The 22,799-nt window shown below is 44.4% G+C and overlaps 1 protein-coding gene across 1 annotated transcript; it reads left to right on the forward strand.

Moving 5' to 3' along the window:
* The first annotated feature begins 16,239 nt into the window (after positions 1–16,239).
* Positions 16,240–17,127, forward strand: LOC4325980 (uncharacterized). Its single transcript, XM_015766969.3, has one exon. The coding sequence runs from the start codon at positions 16,337–16,339 to the stop codon at positions 16,862–16,864; it is 528 nt and encodes a 175-aa protein (XP_015622455.1). The 5' UTR covers positions 16,240–16,336; the 3' UTR covers positions 16,865–17,127.
* The last annotated feature ends 5,672 nt before the right edge of the window (positions 17,128–22,799 follow it).

Genomic DNA, 22,799 nt, shown 5'->3' on the forward strand with positions numbered 1-22,799 from the left:
AGGTTTTTAATACGATGGAAAATGTTCCTCTTTGATCATTTGAAACATAGTTACGGACCTTATAGGCCGCTATGAAATTCTTAGGATTTTCTTCCCACAATTATACGACAGATGCACACACACTACTATAAACATAGTATCACGCTCACCCACACCCCAACAAATATGTTTCCTAACACACATTTAGACAAACAGAAACCAACGGCAAATTACTTTGAGTCTCTATTTATCCTCACTTTCTTTTTGTGTTTTTTATGGTGTATCCAATTGGTCATTCGTGTATTTTTTCCATATGTTTTGCAATATAGATATTATCAAATTGAAAATACTAGTTTTTTTTTTGTTTTTGTGTTTTATCATTCATATGCTTTTAAATGTCCAAATGAGCTATATATATGTTTGCCTACGTACGTGCATGCTATGTACTTGTATGTGTATGATACACGCTACGTGGTAGATCGCGCTACTTACTCCCTCCATTTCATAAAAAAACAATGATTAGATATGATATATTCTAGTACAATAAATATGGATATAGATATTCTCTATCCTCTCCAGATTAATTGTACTAAAATGTGTCACATCGAATTCTAGATTCGTTTTTTTAATGATACGGAGGGAGTATATCAAATGCATGGGAATGTGGGAAAATTTTATTCAATAGTTGATCTAACGCTCTGTAGCTCATTCTCTAACAGAAGGTAGATGGAATGACACACAGGTAAACGAAAGTTTGTATCATGTATACCATGATACATGTAACTCAAAACTTTTTTGTGGCACACGCGTAACCTCCAACTTTCTTAATGGCATAGGGGTAAAAGACTCCCTAAATCATGTTTTAATTTCTCTGGGATCCAATGCATAAACGTACGCTTTTTTTTAACATAATACATACATTCTTTGACTTTGAAATCGGAATGAAAGATGGAAACGATTGGGTTATCTAGGCTGACTGGATGGATATTGTTATTATATATTTCCTCCATCCAAAAGTTTGAAGCATATTTTTTTTGCTTTTTTTCAAATTACATATTTGTAGTCTTTATTTGATAAATAAAATTGTTGACCAAAAACCAAACAATCATCTTAATATTTATTGGTTACATGTTCTTTTGTTTTGTACATGGTGAACTAGTTAATTTTTTTTCTTGATGTCAGTGACAAAATAAATATATCAAAGGCTTTTGGATGGTTGGAATTTGTCTGGGTACAACTTTATACTAGTTTTATAAGAAATTCTTGTCAAAATCTAGTCAAATAATGTAATAAATATAAGTGATCTCTCCATCCCAAAATATAAGGTCTTTATATTTTGGAACAGAGGGAGTAGTATCAATTCAAGACTAGGATTGGAGTGCATAGATAACCAACCGTTTTAAACCATCGTTCTTAGGCCTGGTTTAGTTTCCTAATTTTTTTTTTCTAAAAACATCACATCGAATCTTTGTAGACATACGTGGAGTATTAAATATAGATTAAAAAAACTAATTGCATAGTTAGGGGGGAAATCACGAAACGAATCTTTTGAGCCTAATTAGTTAATGATTAGCCATAAGTGCTACATTATCCAACATGTGCTAATGATAAATTAATTAGACTCAAAAGATTCGTCTCGTGGTTTCCAGGTGAGTTATGAAATTAGTTTTTTTATTCGTGTCCAAAAACTCTTTTGCCAATATCCGGTCAAACATATGATGTGACATCCAAATTTTTTTTTCTCAAACTAAACATGCCCTTAGCCTCGTAAGAGAAGAGAAGAGAAGAACATCTCTGCAGTGGATTATTATCCATTTGTCCTCTTGTTGAATCAATGTTTTTAATTTTCAAATCATAACGAGTGACCCTATCTGCAGACAAGCAAAACTGGTGTGCATGCAGCTGCAGCAGTAGTTTCTCCCAGATGGCCATATGTACCTTTCGTGTGCACTAATTGTTGGCTTCGTGACAATTGACGAACATAATGGCAAACGTACTAATTAAGTTAGTAGTACTATACTCAAACCTCCATTTGCTGCTAACCCAACTAACCAAACATGCATCCACTGTTGAATACGATTGCTTGATGTGCAATGTTGGCTCGATCGATCGATCAATTGCTGGGGTTCGATTCGATTGGTCTTGGCACGCTTGCGAGAGACTTTAAAAGGTTGGTCGTTTTCTAAACATGTACAAGCACCGGCCATAAATTTTAGAGAGATATTTTACAACTGCATATGCTTGTACGACAGAAGGATCCACATCCATTAATCCCTTGCAAGCCAAGACAAGAAAAACAAGGAGTGATGAATTGAATCGAGATCGGTCGATGGATCGTCTCCACGAGTTCTACAGGCTCTAGCTTAAGCTACGTGATTAAGTACAGTACTTACGTGTTGTTCGTGCCAAAGGAATATAGGCCTTAGTTGGGAAAAAATTTTGAGTTTGGTTGTCACATCGGACATACGGACACATATTTGAATACTAAATGTAATCTAATAATAAAACAAATTACAAATTTCACCAGAAAACTGTAAAACAAATTTATTAAGCTTAATTAATCTGTCAGTTGCAAATATTTACTGTAGCACCACGTTGTCAAATCATGACGCAATTAGAATTAAAAGATTTGTCTCGCAATTTACACGCAAACTTTATAATTATTTTTTAAAAAAATTATCCACATTTAATACTCTATATATATATCTCTAAACATTCGACGTGATAGATGAAAAGTTTTTGTTTTGGAAACTACACAAGGCCATAATTGACTTACGTACTGCTAGCTGGATTCGCTGTTGATACGTCCAGTAGGCACGTATATACACACTTGGACGGTGACGGTTGAGTCAGCACTTGGCAATTATAGCAAGTTGCAATCCGTACGTACGCAGCGACGTGTAGGATGAGATCCCGATCCAGTGGTGCAGAGCTTAATCAAATTTACGGCGACAATAATACAGCTGGTACGCGATGAACATGTCGTCAACATGAATGATTTCGATCGACGGAGCGGTAGCTGTGCTAGCTGTGTGATCGATCGGTGGCGGAAGTTCGTTGCAGATCAGTAGATGACGACGACGACGACGACTAGTAGCTACAGCTTCCCAGTTGCATGCAAAAAAGAGAGAAATCCGTGCCTACTAGTTAGCTAGCGAGCGAGCTCCTCTGGAAGAATAATCACCACCAGTACGTTGCTGGTGCCAGAAAATAACCACTACGCCGCGTGACGACGAAGGAGATAGATAGGATCGGTGGTGTAATCTGGCAGGTTGGGCAACGTGAAGGACGTTCCTTCACCGACTTGACATGCCCAATTTGTGTCGAGATGCAGCTAAGCTAGCTAGCATGTTGGCAAGTGTAACCGCCGGTGCATACGCTGGTGTGGTGGATAAACCATCTTTAATCGGTCGGCCGAAATTCACAATAGTCCCGGTCCCACTAAAAATCGGGATTAAAGATGATCTTTAGTCCCGGTTGGTGGCTACAGTGGGCATATTTGATCTTTAGTCCCGGTTGGCAACCAACCGGGACTAAAGATGATGTTTAGTCCCGGTTTTAAACCTGCCAGGCCTTGTTAGGCCCCCCGGGATCTTTACTCCCGGTTGGTGTTATCAACCGGGACTAAAGATCCTAACTTTACTCCCGGTTGGTGTTATCAACCGGGACTAAAGATCTAGAAGATTTAGTACCGGTTGGTATTACCAACCGGGACTAAAATTCAACGCTTAATATATAATCCTTCTTCCCTATCCTCTCCTCCACAACCGCCTCGCACTTATCATCTCAGATCGATCTCCCTCTCCTCCCTCTCAGATCGATCTCCCTCTCCTCCCTCTCAGATCGATCTCCCTCTCCTCCTCCCCCTCCCATTCCTCCTCCCATCCCCGGCCCTCTCCTCCCCGTCCTCCCTTCCCATCCGCTCAGATCGATCTCCCTCTCCTCATCCCCTCCTCCCCTCCTCCCTCTCAGATCGATCTCCCTCCTCCTCCCCCTCCACCTCCTCCCCTTCCCCTCCCATCCCCGGCCCTCTTCTCTCCCTTTCCCTTCCCACGCAGCAGGCGGCCGGCTGGGCCGCGCACGGGCCCAGTGGCGAGCGGCGGTAGGCGGCAGACGCTGCCGGCATCTTTTTTTTTTTACAATTTGTGATTCACTAAGATGTATAATTTTATAATTTGTTGCATGATCTGAGATGTATAATCTGTGATGTATTTGGTTTGTGTGTAATTTTTTTAAGATTTGTGATGTATTTGATTTGTGTGTATAAGTAACTTAAGATTTGTGATGTGAATGTTTTGGGATGTTACTTTGATTTGAGGTTTGATTTGGGGATATGTATCCCACTTGATTTGGGAGAAAATACAGGGATTAAACTCTAGCTAAAAAACAATGAAAAAAAGAGACCTAATGGGACTGACGCTACCCTCTCTTTAGTTCCAGTTGGTAACACCAACCGGGAGTAAAGGGGGGTTACCAACCGAGAGTATAAATGGTTTCTTCACCAGTGATATGTGCGTGGCCGGCTGGGCCAGCTCCGTTAGGCAAACGCATCTTGGGGGTGTTTAGAGTATGTTTAGTTAGTGAAATGAAATTTTATTTTAGTGTTATATCAGAACGTTTGATCGGATGTCAAAAGGAGTTTTTGGACACGAATGAAAAAACTAATTTCATAACTCGTTATCTGGAAACCGCAAGACGAATCTTTGAGCCTAATTAATACATCATTAGTACATGTAGGCACATGTAGGTTACTGTAACACTTATAGCTAATCATAGACTAATTAGGCTCAGAAGATTCGTGTCGCGATTTACATGTGAACTGTGCAATTAGTTTCTTTTTATCTATATTTAATACTCCATACATATGTTTGAAGATTCAATGTGATGTTTTTGGGAAAAGATTTTTGGAACTAAACAGCCCATTAGATCCCACCCTAAAATTTTACACCCTGTCACATTGAATGTTTAAACACCTGCTTGAAGTATTAAATATAGGCTAAAAAAATAATTAACTGCACATATTGCGACTAATTTGCGTGACGAATCTTTTAAACTTAATTGCTCCATGATTTGACAATATGGTGCTACTGTAAACATTTGTTAATGACAGATTAATTAAGCTTAATAAATTCATCCTGCGGTTTACTGACGGATTTTATAATTAGTTTTTTATTAGTGCCAAAACACCTAATACGACACACTATATAATATCCAATATAAAACGTCAAAAATTTAAACCTGTGAATCTAAACACCCCCTTCGTTTTCGCAGCCTGCGTACTCTCCGGACTCCGGCCGGCTGCGCCTGCCGCCTCGTGGTGGTGGTGGTGGGCGCGTGCTTTGTAGTTGCGCGCGCGCGCCGGAGAGAAAAACGTACAGCGGCGAAGGAGACCCCCATCGATGGAGTCGCGCCATTAATTTGTCCTACACCGCCAAGTTGCATGGAGTAATCCAAGATAAGATGGGTTGCTTGCTATAGGCTAAAGTCACAAGGAACATCCGCGAAACGAAAAGAAACAAAAGAGAGAAAAAAAAGAAGAAGATCGATCACCTTGGCGTCGGCGCTTGCGTTGCCCACGGACGCTCCTATACTGACATGTGGGTCCCAACTCTACCGCGAGCATCTTTGGCTTGGTTACATGTGTTGACACGGCGTGTGTACCACGTCGACTGAAATGACCGGAATGCCCATCCAAGCCACGTCCGGCTCACGTGGACCACGCCCCCTGGTTACACCGACCAGATTTATTAACGTGGTAGTCTACCACGATAAATAAGTAATTTCATCCTTGTCGCCGCGCCTTCATCATGTCCCGTGTGCTACCCTAATCTACGCGAAAAATAAACCGTTTAATATTTCCATAACCTGCTCTTTTTTCCACAACGATCCAGTAAGTTTAGAAACGGACTTTTTCGCCCATCTCGCTGTGACACCACCAAACAAAGTCGTCAGTACCAGTAACACTATTACTCCATGGAATACAATACAGTACTCCATAGTTCTATGGTACTCTCTCCGTCAGTGGCGGATCCAGAAATCGGTCCGTTAGTATCATGATATATCTATCGGTGTTATAGTATACTAATTATACTTAGATCATGATATTATAATATATGGATAAGCAGTTTTGCTATAGGTTTTACCGAAAGTCGTCGGTGTCGCCTGACACCGATTCTTATACTGTAGCTCTGCCCCTGCTCTCCGTCCCATAATATAAAGAATTTTGAGTTTTTGTTTGTATTGTTTGACTACTTGTCTTATTAAAAAAATTGTGCAATTATAAAAAATAAAAAGTTGTGTTTAAAGTACTTTGGAGAATAAAGTAAGTAAAAAAATAAATAATAATTAAAAAAATTGAATAAGAGTAAGACCTCGAAATCCATTATGTTATAGGACGGAGGGAGTACTTCTACTTTGCCATAATTACCACTACGGACCTGGACCCACGTCTTGCCGAGGCAACTGATTAACGAGAAAGACAGGGGGCAAAGCGATAAACTCCGGTACCCCACGCCGTGCCAAATCCGTGCACTCGTCGCATTTGCACCCGTAATGACGGAAACACCCTCTCTAACCTGAGACGTGGCACCGTAGTGACAGGAGGGGCAAAACGGGCATTTTCATCCACTCGAGGTCAGGCGCCGCGGAGGCGCGGAATTTAACGCGGCGGGGCCCCACCTCCGGTCGTATACGCAGCCGGTGGGGCCCACAAGGAGTAGGCCTCGCGCAGCGCGACGTCTCGGTCGCAACGAGGGCGACACGTGGGCTTTGGATGGGCCGCATCGGCTCGGAGTCGGGCTCCGATGTCCGATCCGGCTCGGGGATAGGCATGGACACCTACTACTACGCCGCATCCGATCTGGATCCGATCCCGTGCCGTGCCTGCCGCACCGCTACCCAAGCCACCCGCATCGAGAGGTTTTTACCCCTGTGCCACTATCGGTTTCTTCGTCTCACCTCACGTGCTCTGGCCCACAAAAGTAGTCCCACTATTTGACACGTAAAACTTTTTCTATATAAGGGGTGATTAGATTCAGAAAGTTTTGGTGTACTATATCTAGTATGATGTCGTAAGGGTGTTTTGCAATAAAAAACTAATTACATAATTAGTTAGTAAATCGCGAGATAAATTTATTAAGCCTAATTAATCCGTCATTAGCAAATGTTTACTTTAACACCACATTATCAAATCATGAAGCAATTAGGCTTAAAAAATCGTCTCGCAAATTAGTCGCAATTTGTATAATTAGTTATTTTTAGCCTATATTTAATATTTCATGCAGGTGTTCAAACGTTTGATATGACATGGAGTAAAATTTTTGGTTGGGATCAAAGCAGGGCCTGACTCTACAACTATGATACTATCTTCGTTTTTAATAGATGACGCCATTAATTTTTAACAAACTTTTGATCATTTGTTTTATTCAATTTCTTTTACAAATATAGAATTTAAGTTATTCTTGAATAAAATTGATAATAAATCAATTTGTAATAAAATAAAATATAATTATTTTTTCTTTAATATGATAAATCAAATTTATCGGAAGGAAGTATTATTATAAATCTCCTTGCTCAGCTAGTATCTGGTTGGTTCTGTTCAATCCGTTGAGCTGATAATTTTACTGTTCTTTTAGATGAGGTGGGATCGAGTTGTGATGAGATTCAACCGATAGAGGGCCTTGCTTGTGCAACTCTTTTCGATCACGATCAAGAATGAGTTGGCAGCCATTCTTTTCTCAATGGTTGGACGTCTAACAACCTCTAAATTTCTCCCTAATTTTGTCAATCTAAGATATATCAACACGGACGAACAGTGTTCTGCACCCGTAACTTCCACCGCTAGTCCGCTAAAGTGTACATACCTAGCTATAGCCTTCCAAGAAAGAATCCTGGTGCTATGCATGCAATTTAGCTAGCCTAATTAAAGTTGCATGTACAAGCAACGAAGCAAGGGACAAATTTAGATGTGGCCAACAAAACGGTGACTAAGCCACGCGTGTCTGCTGTGAGAATTACTACAGGCACGCGCTATTTCATTGTCCACCAGCAGCTTCCAAACAATATTCTACTACAGTACCACGTAACGATCCTTGCGTTTCACGTAGCATCTAATAATTGGATGAAAAATAAAAATATCCAAAAAAAAAACAGCTCAATTCACACACACACACACAAGCGACCTTCATGAAAGCCCCCATTATTTTCCTAGATGTTGTACTTCTACTGTCTACGTATGAAAATATTACTGTTTACATCAGAATCTAGCACCTTAATTTCCAGAAAACAGTATTTCTGGAACTTCCGTCGTTCATATCGAAACTTCTTATTGGATAGTTCGTTAAGAGATCGCATCTCCCCACGTCGCCCTTGTGCAGGCGACACGGGGGGCGAAACGCCCAGCGCCGCCGCCTCCCCCCTGGCCGCCGCCAGAGCTCACCACCGGAAAGCCAGCTGGTGAGCGAGGAGGGCGACGACGGGGCCTTCTCCGACGGCGGCACATCCTTTTAGGCGCGGGGGAGGCGGCGAGCGCCGACGGCGAGGAGTGGCAGCAACGTGCCCTCCCGGCAAGGCGGCGGTAGATCCGCCACTGCAGTCGCCGGATCTGGCCCGCCACAGGCTGGATTTGGTCGAAGCGGGTGGCGACGCCATGGCGTGTAGCCGGCATTGGGGCGCTGCAGTGTGTGTCGGTGGGCGAGGCCGGCGCGCGCGGGTGGCGGAGGCTGGCACGCGTCGCCCTTTCGATGGTCCGGTGGGACGGTCGTCGTCAGGGCGCGTTGGTGACTCTGCGCCTCTCTAGACTACCGTGGCGACTCTGGCGCCTCTCCAGGTGTCCATCCCCTCCCCCAACCCACCTCTGCTGCCACCTCCCTTCCTCTCCTCCTCCCACCCCTTCCTTTTCCTCCCTTCCTCTTTTTCCCACCTAGTTGTCTAGTTGCTCTGCTGCTCTACTCGCCCCAGCTCTTCGCTGCGTTGGTGGTAAAGTTGGAGGTGGTTGTCTTAGTTGCCAGGGACGGTCTCTTGCAAAGCCCGATGGTTCTTGGTGGAGATGTGGCCTCCGCCACAAAGCTCTTCTTGGATCTTGTCGGAAACATGGAAGACTCCGATGTCTCTGTTGCCCTGTCTTCAACTTTCAGTTCCTCCTCCAGCAGGCCAGACCTCCTCGCCTTCCTTGATGCTCCACCCTTCTGTTGGCCGGTCTGCTTCCAAACCTTGGTCGTGGAGTCTATCGGTGGATGAGGAGACGTGTTCGTCCGTGAAGTTGGTCCAACTTGTTCGTGGTCAGGGCTTTTTGGTCTCACCCGTGCTTCAAGTGCCTTGTGTGCTAGTGAACATGTCATAGGGCCGAGTTTGGAGCGGTGTGCTTTGTCCTCTGTAGTGCTAGAGTTTTAGTGCTTAGGCGGAGTCGGAGCTACTGCATCGGGTCTAACCGATGAGCTGGGCAACGATAACTCTCGGCACTTTTGCTCTGGTTTCTTGGAGGTTCTGCACCTTTCGAGGGAGTCTCAGGCGAAAGCCCTACCTAGTATTCCAGGATCGGCGACATCGACACCTGTGGGTGCCGTGTCCTCCTTGGAGGTGTCGCTTTGTTTGACTCTCTTCCCCTTCAGGTTAAAACCCAATCCAGTTTTGGATGGGCGATGGCAGCGGCTTCTATCGTTGCTTCCCTCCTTGGAGGCTTCGCTTTGAAGGTCTAGCTCTTACCTCGGTCTCTTATGTGGCTCGTAGTTGTTTTATCACATGCTTTTTCGCTTTGTCTTCTATGTGGGTTTTTGCCGGTTTCCCCGTAGTAAACAGTGCAGTTGTATGGTTTTTGGGCCTGGTTTTCCTTATAAACAGGGTCAATTCTCTTATGCTTATAAATTCCGATAGATCTCCTACCGTCGTTTCTTAAAAAAAAACTTCTTATTGGAATTATTTGATAAACAAAACAACCCTAACCAGAATTTCCGAGTTATGGATTGGAATTCTTTTTCAGGACTGGGGTTTTTAGAAAGATTTAGGTCGATTTTGAAACAGATTTGAACCCGATTTTAAAGGAAAAGGAAGAGAAATAATATATTAGTTTTATTGATGGGCTATTGTTTCAATCGGCATTGGCTTAATTAGAAGGTGTGGTCTTGTCTTAATAGATCTTATAGTTAAATTAAAACATCGTCCAATTGACAAAATCAATTTATTAGTTTTACCTTTTCTTTTTTCTCCTTGGCCCTTTACCCTTTGAATCTCGTTCTCTCTTTTATTTCTACTACCTAGGTGTGAAGATCAGAGATACTGTATACGCGCATGGATAGCATATCCAACTAAAGATAGGAGGTGGGCTATATATGTATATTATGTAAATATAGACTAGACTTGTTTATCCAGGCATATTCCATAAGTCTTAGTAGTGTACAATTATGTAAATATATGAGGAAACCGAGTCATGTACGATTGGGATCCTTCCCCTTATAAGGTGGGCAAAGAGCCCCCTCAGGGCATAAACACATTAAGATCTTCAGATCAATACAACCTCTTTTAGATACAATACCTGAAACAGGAGTAGAGCATTACTTCTCGTCGAGAGAGTCTAAACATATCTAAATCTTTATCCTTTTACTCATCCACTTTAATCTCGTGCGCTACCCTATTTTTTCTTGCCGGTTTCTAGAATTGGCACTAGGTTTCTTTTGTTTCTACTACCTAGGTTTCATCGGCCGATCGAGAGCACGTGCCATGACGAGGTCCCTTTATACTAACACCGGAAGTTCCGATTTATTGACGGGATGTTCAGTATCCCCATAGCGGAGCATCTTCAGACCGTTGTGGGTTGCAAACAGAATGATCGGTGTGTGTTGTAGAGGGCAGTGGTGTTCCTACGGTATTGTAGCCGGGGTCACAAGACCCCGGATATTCCATTCTTTAGCTGTTTAAGCTTATAATAATTACAGTATATTATTAATTGCAAATTAGAGTATTATATGTATTAGGACATGTATAGGATTCTGGTGATTTTTTTATGGGTTCGCCATTGGTAGAGGGACACGTTTTTGTCAATAATTACATTACTGATGTAACATTATTTAAGAAGATAGAAATGATGAAACAGTGACTCATACATCACCTTGTAGCCTACTCTATCCTTTATTAGAAGTTGCGGACGAGAAACTGACAAGCACATTATCACATCCGGGAATCGAGAAGATGGGCATTTTCATATTTTATTTTAGAACAGAGAAGATGCATGGACATGCATGGCCTTTTTCTCCTTGCACCGGATCCGTGGATGATGTTTACATTTACCTGCAGATCGAATAGTTTTCGAGAAAAAAAATACCTGCAGAACCCAATCAGTTCTTATCTATCGGAACGGTATCGCTGGTTCACTCCTGTTCCTGGCTAAGAACTGCCAAGCGAATCCAAGTTGCCAGAGACGCAACAAGTAGCCGCCGGAAACCATGAATACACAGATAGCGATTGTGTGAGGCCAAACCGAAATAACGTGTCACCCAAAAAGAACAAAAAGAGAAAGAAAGAGAGAACAACTAGGAGTACTCTTTCCATTTAGTACCCCAATTTGAACGGGTGTTATTACGTTTGCGCGTGTGATATGTCACATACAGAGACGCACCTTTTATTCTCATTTTAATTAATTAGGTTGGGTTCCTTTGAGGGTTCAAAACCCTTCCCTCTCGACACATAAAACGGAATGGTTCATTAATATAATTTTTTAAAAAATAATGTTTATTTTTTTAAAAAAACACACACCTAATTTGAAAAATGTGCACATAAAAAACAAGAAAATAGAAGTTACGAAAGAGGAGAAAAACACACCCTTAAGATTTATATACGAACTGACCATGACCCACCTGGTTAGGTTCTTCATACGAAATTGAAATGATAGTAGGGAGTGTTGTCTTTCCCTACGTTTGATTTATAATACGGTAGAGATATTTTCTTTCCCTATGTTGTTCATGTCCCTCGTGGGGAACAATTTAAGGCGTAGGGTACAGTAGTGTTGGATTTAAGTTATAGGTTTGGCATGGATAATTATGTTTACGGGTTATTATCATTGATATGCAATGTGTTGATTGATAGCGAGATACTTAGAGATGCTCATCAGGTAAGAGATGTATGTGTGTTTCCATAAAGGTGTGAAAGAAATAATTTAGATTACGCGACGCTCAGCCAGTAAGGTCTCTGTTGGTAAAACTTATCCGAAATCAAGTTTGGTGACATAGGTGCTCACATTTACTATAGCTTTTTTGACTGGAATTAATCTAGTGACACGATGCTCGAATTTTTGATGACAACGAGACGCTTATGGTGAATTCGACAAAGTTGATCCAGTCTTTAATTGTAGTAGTAGGAATATAGTGTGCCGATATGTGTATATGAGCGACTAATGTATTTTTTTTAAAGAAAATAATTTAGATTATGGCATTCGAAGTTGCAAACACGGCGAACCAACGTGCCGGGCAAACTATACGTGAAGCAAAGCGAGCGATCGGTCGATGCGTGCGTCCACGCTCGCGACTCGGACTCGATCCACCGGCTGCCTGCCTGCCTGCCTTCCTTGATGCCTTCCAACCTGTGGATCTCGGCATATGCAGGCGACTTGACTTGTACTCCGTTAGCTTAGCTAGCATATCTCTAGACCCATCGACGGATCGCGATGAGTGATGGATTGCACGCACCGCACAGCACACGGGAAAGCGACCTCCACCGTGTACGCACCCATTTGCATCAATCGAATATATCGTCATGCGTGTAGCCGCAGGGTCACTAGGGTGTACGTGTTCATGTGTTTGACCTGGCCTAGCTATCCAGTTTCCCACCATAACCTGGTACACAACCCACGGCAATACGGCGTTTCAGGATCGTGCACACACGACTTTGTTCCATAGGTACGAGGGAAAACGCTCAAAGAATTCTATATGTGTTAAGGCTATTCCAATCAGATGAGTTATCGTCAGAAAAGTTAACTGACGAGTTTGTCTACTGATTGTTATTTTTACCTAATACTATGTTGTTATTGTATATGCAAGGACTAATAAATAGGATATAGTAGATTGACAGAGGACTAGTGTCTAGATAGCGAATTAAAGATAACGAACGCTAAGTTCCAATAGCGAAATTAAAAAATAACCATACATTTAGATTGTGTATCAATATTAACATCAAGTTTCACTTAAAATATAGAAGAAGGCACAAGATGCAAAGTTTTCATATTATATGTGAATAATATCATTTAAGCATTATAGCGATCCAACAAAGTTAATAGTGGATTGCTATAGCGGTCACGAAATGCTATAACAGGCTACTATAATGGTTGCGGAGCGCTGCAGTACCTGCTAAGTTTCAACACGCTATCTTCAGTCCGCTGCCTTCTAGCAGTAACGGTAGATGTCCGCTACACTGTTACAACGGTCGCTACTAATACTATTTATTACCTTGCATATATGAGGTGGTTAATGATCTACACAGTTGCTTTGGATGAATTTATTCAACTTATGCAAGGACGAATTTAACGTGGTTGTCAAAATTCTTTCCTCGATCCGCCGCTGGTGCAATTCTTGGATGGAACACGTAATTGTCCAACGAAATTTCTTAGGTGCAAAAGATCAAGGTAGTACAAGTGCATCATGTTCGTTTGCAAGGGAGCAACCACCAGTCAGGGTGCTTTGTTGTTCTCTCGTTCTGGCTTGCGGTCAATACAAGTGATGCTACAAGTCTCTGGTTGTGGTTGGATCTGTGACAACGTGTTTAGAACTAATCAATTTGCAAATGGCCTGCGTTTAGTTGCCTGTCTCTATTAACAAGTTACCACCTGAGCAACTAATTTAATTAAGTCTACAAAAAGTTGTTAACTTCAACCTTTTTCTACACAATCGATACAATACTAAGTAGCTAGGGAACAAACCAAAATGGCAGAACTTGATGACAAAAGAGTTAAAATATACTAGTGTTTGGCACAAATATGTGCTCGGTCATGTTTGGCACAAATTCAAAAATTAACGAATGACACTTCTATCTCAAAATAAAAACTAAAATCTTTTATATTTTAAGACGGTATAATATCTATTGTATCGTTATATCAGTTGATTCCTACATCTTCCAAACAAACCATATATGTACAAATTGGATTATCGAGGCATAACTCATCGATAACACATCACCGTCGTTATTACTTTGAGACTACTTTACATATGAAAAATATAATTGGAGGTACCGATTGTCTTAACTCATGTTCATACTTTGAACTGCAAATATAATGAATACCTTTTTTCATAGTGAAATTTAATTCGATCTTTACTTTAAAAAAGTTATTACAACTAACTATTATAGAGTTCAAAAAAATACAAACAACTATTATAGAGTTTGTAAAACGAATATCTATTAATTACTTCCTCCGTACCAAAATATAAGTATTTTTAGCTATGAATCTGGATAACATCATAGTAGTTGTTCAGATTTATAGCCAAAAGTTATTACATTGGGATGAAGGTAGTAGATTACTAAGAATACGATCTTAAAAGATATACTAGCTTGCTTTTTATGTACGATCTTTAAGTATATGACTGGCAGAGTACTGGTAGCATCCATGACTATATAAGCATGGATAATTAAAAAAACACAAATACACAAAAAAAATGAAACTAAAAAGGGGTTATACTATTTTTCAAACTCTAGAGGCTATAATATACAAGACAAGATCCTGGTGAGAGGCTGCTAGCTGCAACCCTATTTACGACTAATCATCAGACAAACCACAACTTGGTGATGGTTACGTGGGTGTGCATTTTCCATAAAACTAGTGGGCAAAATGCAGTCTCGCGCACAGTTGGCCTTGCCAATTTGTAAAAGCGCCGAGAACCCACCGTTGAAAAATCCAAGTCAAAAAATAGAAAAAAAGCAAAACCACCAGCCGTAGTTGAGCCGGCTCCAAGCGAGCCGTCCACTCGCGATTGGTCGGAAAAGAAGATCGCTATCGGCTCATCTTGGGTCGGCTCGGCTCGCGGACGCCAAACCCGCGGACTTGAAGCGCAGCGGATAGCGGACTTAAGAATCGAAATTTAAATCGGGAAATTAAATAGAAACTGGAAAAAGGCGACGCGCCCGTGACGGATGGCCCCAGAATCCCGATCTCCACGCTCCCGCCACTTTTTGCGCTTTAGCCCCTGCCAAGATTTCTTATCTTATCAATCCTCTGAATAAAAGTATTTGAAAAAGTACCCACTGTTCTGGTGCTTGAATGTGCGGTGTATTTGCGTTTAAGACCCCAAGATTTTCATGTTTTGAGAATTGATCCGACAGTTGGGGTCACATGCTTGGCGCTTTGGCTGGTTGGGTTGGGAGCGTGGTTTTTGCCCGGATAAAGGGTAGAGTGGTTGGTTGGGTACTTGGGTTGGGTTGGGTGGTCCATTCTGTACGGTGCGCCGGGTCGTCTCCGTTTTTCTGCCTAAGCCATTTTGGACAACAAAGAAACCGTGCTTGAATACTGTTTTCTTCTTTCTTTTTTGTGAGGGATGCTTTTTAAGTTTTTGGGTGTTGGTCAGATCTTCACACTGTTCCATGATAGCTGCCGGCACTAACCCTTCACTGTCGATTAATATATATGGTCGATTCTATAGTTGTAGTATCCATTTGGAATCCTAATTTTGTCATTATCACTCCAAAACAATTAATTAAGTTTTTTTTGTTCTAAAGGTATTCCTTTCACCATACTGTACTATTGTAAAACCATATAAATGTGCACAGCAGTGACACACACAGAACAAAAAGAAGAAATATCAAGATCCGCGTGGGTAAAATATAGCCATTCTTTTTTCCCCTCTTAACTAAAAAGAGACCCGTTAAAACAGCACCGATTAGCAATTACCCCTCCCACGAGGCAGAGACGGATGACTTTACAGCGAATCAAAATCCAAACCGGTGGCAGAAAAATATCACTCCCTTTGGAAGGCGTCTCCGTTCCAACCCCCGTCTAGAACGCACGGCACGTCAAGGCAAAGGCACGACCACATCCATAGAAACCTGACTTGCCGGCTGCTTGCTGGTCTTCCACATGCCACACGCACCCCTCCCCGACCAAAACCAAATAAAGAAAACGTCTCTCCGCTCACGAGAGCCAGCCGTGCCAACCAAGCCCTCACCGCACCGCGCCGCGCCGCTCCCACGCACGCACGCCACACATGTTTTTGCGCAAAAACCCCCCCGCGAGTGCGCACCCGGCACCCGCGTCCAACGCTATATATTACGCGGCCCCCAACTCGGCGTCGCACCGCAAAGCAACCCCCCCTTGCTTTTTGTACTCTTCCATCTCACAATCTCTCTATCTCTCTCTCTCTTCCTTACGCGGCAAAACACACCGTCGTCCATGGACAGTTCTAATAACAACAACAACAACAAGAGGGCGCGCGACGCCGAGGATGAGGCCGACGAGGCCAAGAGGCTGCGGGCGGAGGACCTGCTCGACATGCTCGACGATGATACCGACGCCGGGGGCGCCGCCGGCGACCTGGCGTCCGTCATGCGGAGCTTCGAGGAGGAGATTGTTGCTGGGGATGTCGCCGGGGACGTTGCCCCCACGACGCAGCCCGAGCTCGGGTTCCTTCTCGAGGCCTCCGACGACGAGCTCGGCCTGCCGCCCGCCACCGCGTCCTCGTCGGAGGAGGAGGCCGGGGCTGGGGAGCCCGAGGATGCCATCGGGTTCGGCGGACAGATCTGGGGGTTCGAGGACGAGATTGGCGGAGGCGGCTACGCTGGCTTCGCCCTCACCTCGCCGGAGGCGGTCGCCGCCGCCGCCGCCGCGGCGGAGTGGGACGACGACGGCTTCGACGCCGGCTTGTTCGGCTTCGGCGACGAGGTCTCGGCGCTTCGCCACGAGACCATGCCGGCCGTCTGATGGGCCTGGGCCGAAGTGGATTAGTTTTTTTTTATTTTCCTCGTTTTTTTTAAATTTGGCTAACCTTAGCTCTACCCTTGTTTAACCTTGGATGTAAAGTTTCTAGTAGAAGGTTAAAAAAACAGAGGGGAGGAAACTTGGAAAAAAGTTTCATGGATGGAGAGGAGAAAAAAAAAACAGATGTAGGCATGGTTAAAAGAAAAAATCTGATGACAATGCCTCACGAACAAAAATGAGAAGAATGGCTTCATGCCTTCATACCAGTACTACGACCTTACAAATATTTTATTTCAAGCAAACGAAAGATTTAATTTAATCAGCTGCCACGATAAATTACATGGAGCAGTTCAAACTTCAAAAGGATATTGTGAACGGAAGAGAAAATAATTTCATGGTGGATGAACTGTCGACGTTGACCTGCACACATGACAAACCGAGATGGAACAAAAGATCTGAAATGAACTGTACAGCACTAAAATGGACGGAAAATTCGAAATCCGAAGCTTCCAGTCCTCCTTGGAGTGCATGAAAAAGGTGAAGCTGGGAAATTGTGAACGTTTAATTGAAAAGGAGCGGATAATTGAGGCCGGCATGGTTGACCTAGAAATGAAATCTTTATGCAATTTCGTGGAGCGAGATAAAGCCCACAGGAAAAGATGGTGAGCCAACGTCTTTCACGTCGGTTTCAGGTTTGCCGTCGGCTTGAGGTAAATGGGAACGCTGGAGAAGAGTTCACGAAACTCCCGTGGAATCATCCTTTCTTTACTACTCCTAATCTTTAATAAACAAAATAAAAAACAATATCTTGTGGGTGCATATGATATCAAAGTCTAGGTCGTATGTGCGCAAACCAAATCTTGTTCTGAAAAACTCCCTACTAGTACTACTTGACATTGATTAACACTTGCGTTTTTAAGTTAGGCGGCAATTCACATGACATAACGAAAATCGAGTGTTCTTCTTTTTTTTTTTTTCGTTCCCTCTCCATTTGTGTCTTCCATGTTTGGTTGAAGATTTCCAGTGCCTGTCTAGTGCTATCATTGACGCTAGGGGCCAAACCACAAAAATACTTTTCCTGCAACTGCAAGTATAATATTTACGGGTCATCAGTAACTTATTCGCAATCAAACCTTCTGTAATTCTCTGGCAATATTTATTTTGGGAGCAGGAAAGTTGGATTGGGAGATGGAAAGCTGATAGGGCCATTTACCAGGAAAATTTAATTGCTGTGATCGCATCGCACACGTCGTGCTTGCCCCGGATTGCAAAGTAGTCCTACCACAAAAGGTTGTGTTCAAACCACGCAAGCTAAAGCCACCCACGGCGTTGTGCTTGTTTAGGAATAATCGGTGCTTGATTTCTCTCTCTCTCTCTCGGGACGTCGTTTTCTCGTATGAGTAAGGCCGGTTTCAGATGTGCGTTGCCGGTGGGTTTTCTCATTTCGTTTGTAGCGTGTGATATCTCGCCTGCTCTCATGTGGTTCGCGGCGCGCCGATCAAAACCATTACTCCCCGGCACCAACTGCACCCGACCCATCCAAACTCATCATGTACACTGTATAGATCGATGGACACCAATCTTGGCTGTTTCCTCGTCATCCCCCCTCACGAAACACATAAACTCATCGATCCGGTACAGTACCCCATATCTATAGTAGTCCAGAAGCAACAAACTGCACCGCGTTTTTTCTCGGTCAAGTGCGGTACGGTTTTTCTCTTGGCGTTTTGCGTGGTATGCAATAGGGAGAGGGGGTATAGTACGTACGAGTAATGCACGGTCGGTTGGGGAGGTGGTTGGATCGCGAGAGGACGGCATGCGAGATCGGTTACCGCACACGGCCACATGGTGGGCAGCGGCGGTGGCGACCGACCGCTGCCACGGCGGTTTGCAACGCAAGCAAACAGTACGTGACGGGAGGTCGAGAGGAGGCGGCAATAATGGCGGAGGAGGAATTGAAAAGGTGGAGGTGGAGTGGTGGCAGAGGCTGCATCTGATGGCCATTGCATGCGAATGTGTGTGTGGATATCTTTATTACCGGTACAGCGTCTAAACTGGCCGCCGGCCCATGCAGCGTGCGACGAGCTGCAGATCACGCACATGGACTGGTGCCGGTGCCGGTGGTTGGATCGGGGATCTCATCTAAATAACCGACTTTGTGTTCAACTCATTGCAACCGCTGGTGGTGGTCTGGTCTTTGATGTGAGCTCTCCCCCTTTCTTTCTTTACTTGTTCAAACGATCAAAGGTGGGTGGTTTATCAGAGAGCCATGAACCGGTTCAGGATGTGGTGAGAAAACGATGGTCTGAAGTGGGTGATTCTGTGGCTGATGCTGCCCATATTATAATAATATCGAGCTGTAACTGCAAACGGTGCGACCTGTTGCAATGCAGTGACGTTGAATAGTTTTTCCTTTGGTTCTGATGGGCTGGTGCGTGACGGTGAAATTTCGGGAGCATATCACTCTCACTGAACTACCCCCGGTCTACTCTACTGAAACATAGTCCAGAAAAGACATACGCTTGGTGGGCCTAAGGCCCAATGTATCAAGGAATAAGTTCATCTGAGGTCCCTTAACTTGTCAACGAGTCCGATTTTCGTCTTTCAACCAGAAAACCAGATACAACAGGTCCCTCAACTATCAAAACCAGTGCAGATGAGATCCCTCGACGGTTTTGAGAGTGGTTTTGGCTGACGTGGCGCCTACGTGGCAAATTTGACTTGGTCTTCATCTGATGTGGCATTAACGTGGCGCATCTGTGGCAATTTGATCCGAAAAAATAATAAACTTCGTGGGACCCACATGTCAGCCTCACACATAAATTAATAAAAAAATGGTGGGGGCCCACGTGGGCCCCACATGTCATTCTCAGCATCTCCCTCTCTTCACCTAGAGCCCCTCTTCTTCTTCCTCTCTCTCCCTTCTCCCATCCCCGAGGTGGCGGGCGGTGTCCGGGTGAGGGATGACAGCTCGCGGCAGCCGGGCGAGGAGGGAGGTGGCACGTGGCGGCCGGGCGAGGAGAGGCAACGCGCGGCGGACCGGCGAGGAGGGAGGCGGCGCGGCTAGGAGGGGGGCGGCGCTTGGCGGCCTGGAGAGGAGAGGCGACGCGCGGCGGCCGGGGGAGGAGGGAGGCGGCGCTCGGCGGCCGGGCGACGAAGGGCAGCTCCGACCCGGATGTGACCATCGAGGACGTCGGCGGAGGTGGCCGGGCGAGGAGGGAGGTGGCGCGTACGGCTACTAAGCGAGGAGGGGCGGCGCCGTCCGGCTGGGCATCGCGGGCGGAGCGGCCGACGGAGTGTAGCTGTCGCACTCGCCGGCAACCTCCGCTGCCTGCGGCCTGTCGTCGCTCCGCCCGCCCCTCAGCCCCGCCGCCGCTCCGTCCGCCGGCATGCTCCTGCCGCCGCTCCCGCGAGGACGAGGAAGAGCGAAGAGGAAGAGAAACGAGAGCCGAGAAGGACTTGTGGGGCCCACGTGGGCCCTACCATTCTTTTATTGATTTATGTGAGACTGACATGTGGGTCCCACGAAGTTTATTATTTTTCCGGATCAAATTGCCACGTATGGCGCCACGTCAATGCCACATCAAAAGAAGACTAAGTCAAATTTTGCCACGTAGGGGCCACGTCAGCTAAAACCACCCTCAAAACCGCCGAGGGACTTCATCTGCACTGGTTTTGCACTGGTTTTGATAGTTGAGGGACCCGTTGTATCTGGTTTCCGGTTGAAGCACGAAAATCGTATTCGTTGACAAGTTAAGGGACCTCATATGTACTTATTCCATGTATCAATGACTGGTAAGGGCAGCTCGGTTCCCTTAGCCCAACACGGCGAGCGAATATGGTGAAATCATGCGGCCTGTTAGCCCACCGTGCGGATCTGGACTGTGATGGGCCAAACAAATATCCGGCCAACCTTTTTCTCTCGAAACATGTTCATGCCATTCGCATGAATTGTTCATAGCCATTTACGAGCACACGCAAAAACGAGTAGTACCTCACAAAAAGAAGCAGTGCGCTAACAAACTGACATTTACCGCGACTGCAAAGGTAAAACAGCACACGAACCTTTTTGTAACGGTAAATCCCCACCGGCACGCATGCGCGCTACGTATACCCTGCAGTTAACCTTTGGCCCGCACCGTCCACTGCATTTTTTACTCGTTTCACCCGCCTTTCTACTCCTACTCGGCGTGCAACGCAGCGGTGCAACTGCTGCACGCTGACCGGTCCGCTGTTTGTGTTCGCTTGGTCACCGCAGGGGATCTCCACTCCACGCACCGCACGACTCCACGACAAAGTTGGGAATCCATTTGGCTGCATAAAATATTTCGCACCTTCCTTCACAAAAATAAAATATTTCGTACTGTACCACCATATGAGAAAGCGAGAGTCCGTCCAAGTGGGTGGCGACTCGGCCGCGCGTCACGTGGCGCGCATGCCGCCCCGTACGTGCGACTCATCGGATCCGCTCGTGGTCGTGCCACGCCGACGCCGATGCTTTTCTTCGCCGCCGAAACAAAAACCGGCATGGTCTACTCTACTATACTGTCTACTACTACTCGACCATGCATACTGCTGCAGCTGATGATACTGTATATTATCCCGTCTGAAAAGAGAGAGAGGAAAATGAAAAACTAAAACGGCGCACGCAGCTCGCACGTGCTGGGCCATGAGGGAAGGCTGCTGCGTGCACAGTGCAAACAGCTTGCACGCCTCGAAAAGGGAGAAAAGAAAAGAGGAGAAGAAGAGAAAAAGGGACACTACCGGTACTAGCGAGAAAGAAAGAAAGATTAGTCAAATTGCGCACACCAACCGACAAGGGCTTCCATCTGGGACCCACCCACCCAACCGGACCGGCTCGCTTCACTCCCTGGGCCTCGTGAGTGAGCACCTTTGGGTCTGGGTCTGCGTGGCGGCCGCCTACGCGCACCACATCGAGTCCACACATGACACACCTCACGCGGGCGGGCGTGCCAGCTGCAAAGGCGAGCCGAGGCCCATCTCCTGCGACAAATGTCCACGTTGGTCTCGCCACGATGAGAAATTCCTTTTGCTTTTTCCTGCCGAACTAATTCCTTCCCGAATATTATCTCCCTCTTTATTTTTTTCTCCTCCAACGTGTAAATATACTCGCTATATTCCAGGTATAGCATATTAGGGTTTAAATGTTTGTACAAGATTAGTGCTCGTGCTCCTATAAGGAGCGAATATTTTGTTCGAGTCACTGCATTTTGAGTAAAGAATTTTTTTTCCATCTTATGCATATTGAGTAAAAAAAAATACCTTTACATAGAATAATTTCCAAGGTTTCCTAATTACTCCCTCCATCTACTTTTGATAGTCATATTTCTAAATCTGAAAAAATTATTTTTGATAGACATATTTCAATCCAACAAATTATTATCTTAATGGCTTTCTTGAATTTAATGCGTGACTCTTTATTCTTCCACACAAGATTGACTATATGGGCATCGAGAAATGTAAATATTAATAAATCGCTTGTTTATGAGGAATGATTAGTAGCATGTTTAGATGGATGATAAGTAGAATCACTTATCGTTGGTCTGTGTGCCAAAATAAAATATGACTATCAAAAGTAGATTGAGGGGTACTACATAACAAGTGCAGAAGTTACTGTTAGTATACACTTTTTTTTACATTGGTAACCAACCTTAAATAATCAAAAGAAACTTTTTTTTTCGGTTTTCAATATAGATCGAATGTACAAATCTTTGACTTTTTCTGCGAAGAATCCTGTTTACGGCGCATAATAAGATCGAAGAATCACGCCTAACTGCATGCAGATACAGTGCCGAGAACAGAATCAGATCTGCGGATTAACGGAAGACTTGTTTTAGCTTCCGTCTTTTTATCTGGCCATATGAAACAGTCTCTCCTAAAAATAGAATCACTGTATAGTAAACAAATCTTGGGATTG

The sequence above is a fragment of the Oryza sativa genome, chromosome 1, assembly GCF_034140825.1.
Source record: "Oryza sativa Japonica Group chromosome 1, ASM3414082v1".
In the NCBI taxonomy this organism is placed as follows: Eukaryota; Viridiplantae; Streptophyta; class Magnoliopsida; order Poales; family Poaceae; genus Oryza; species Oryza sativa.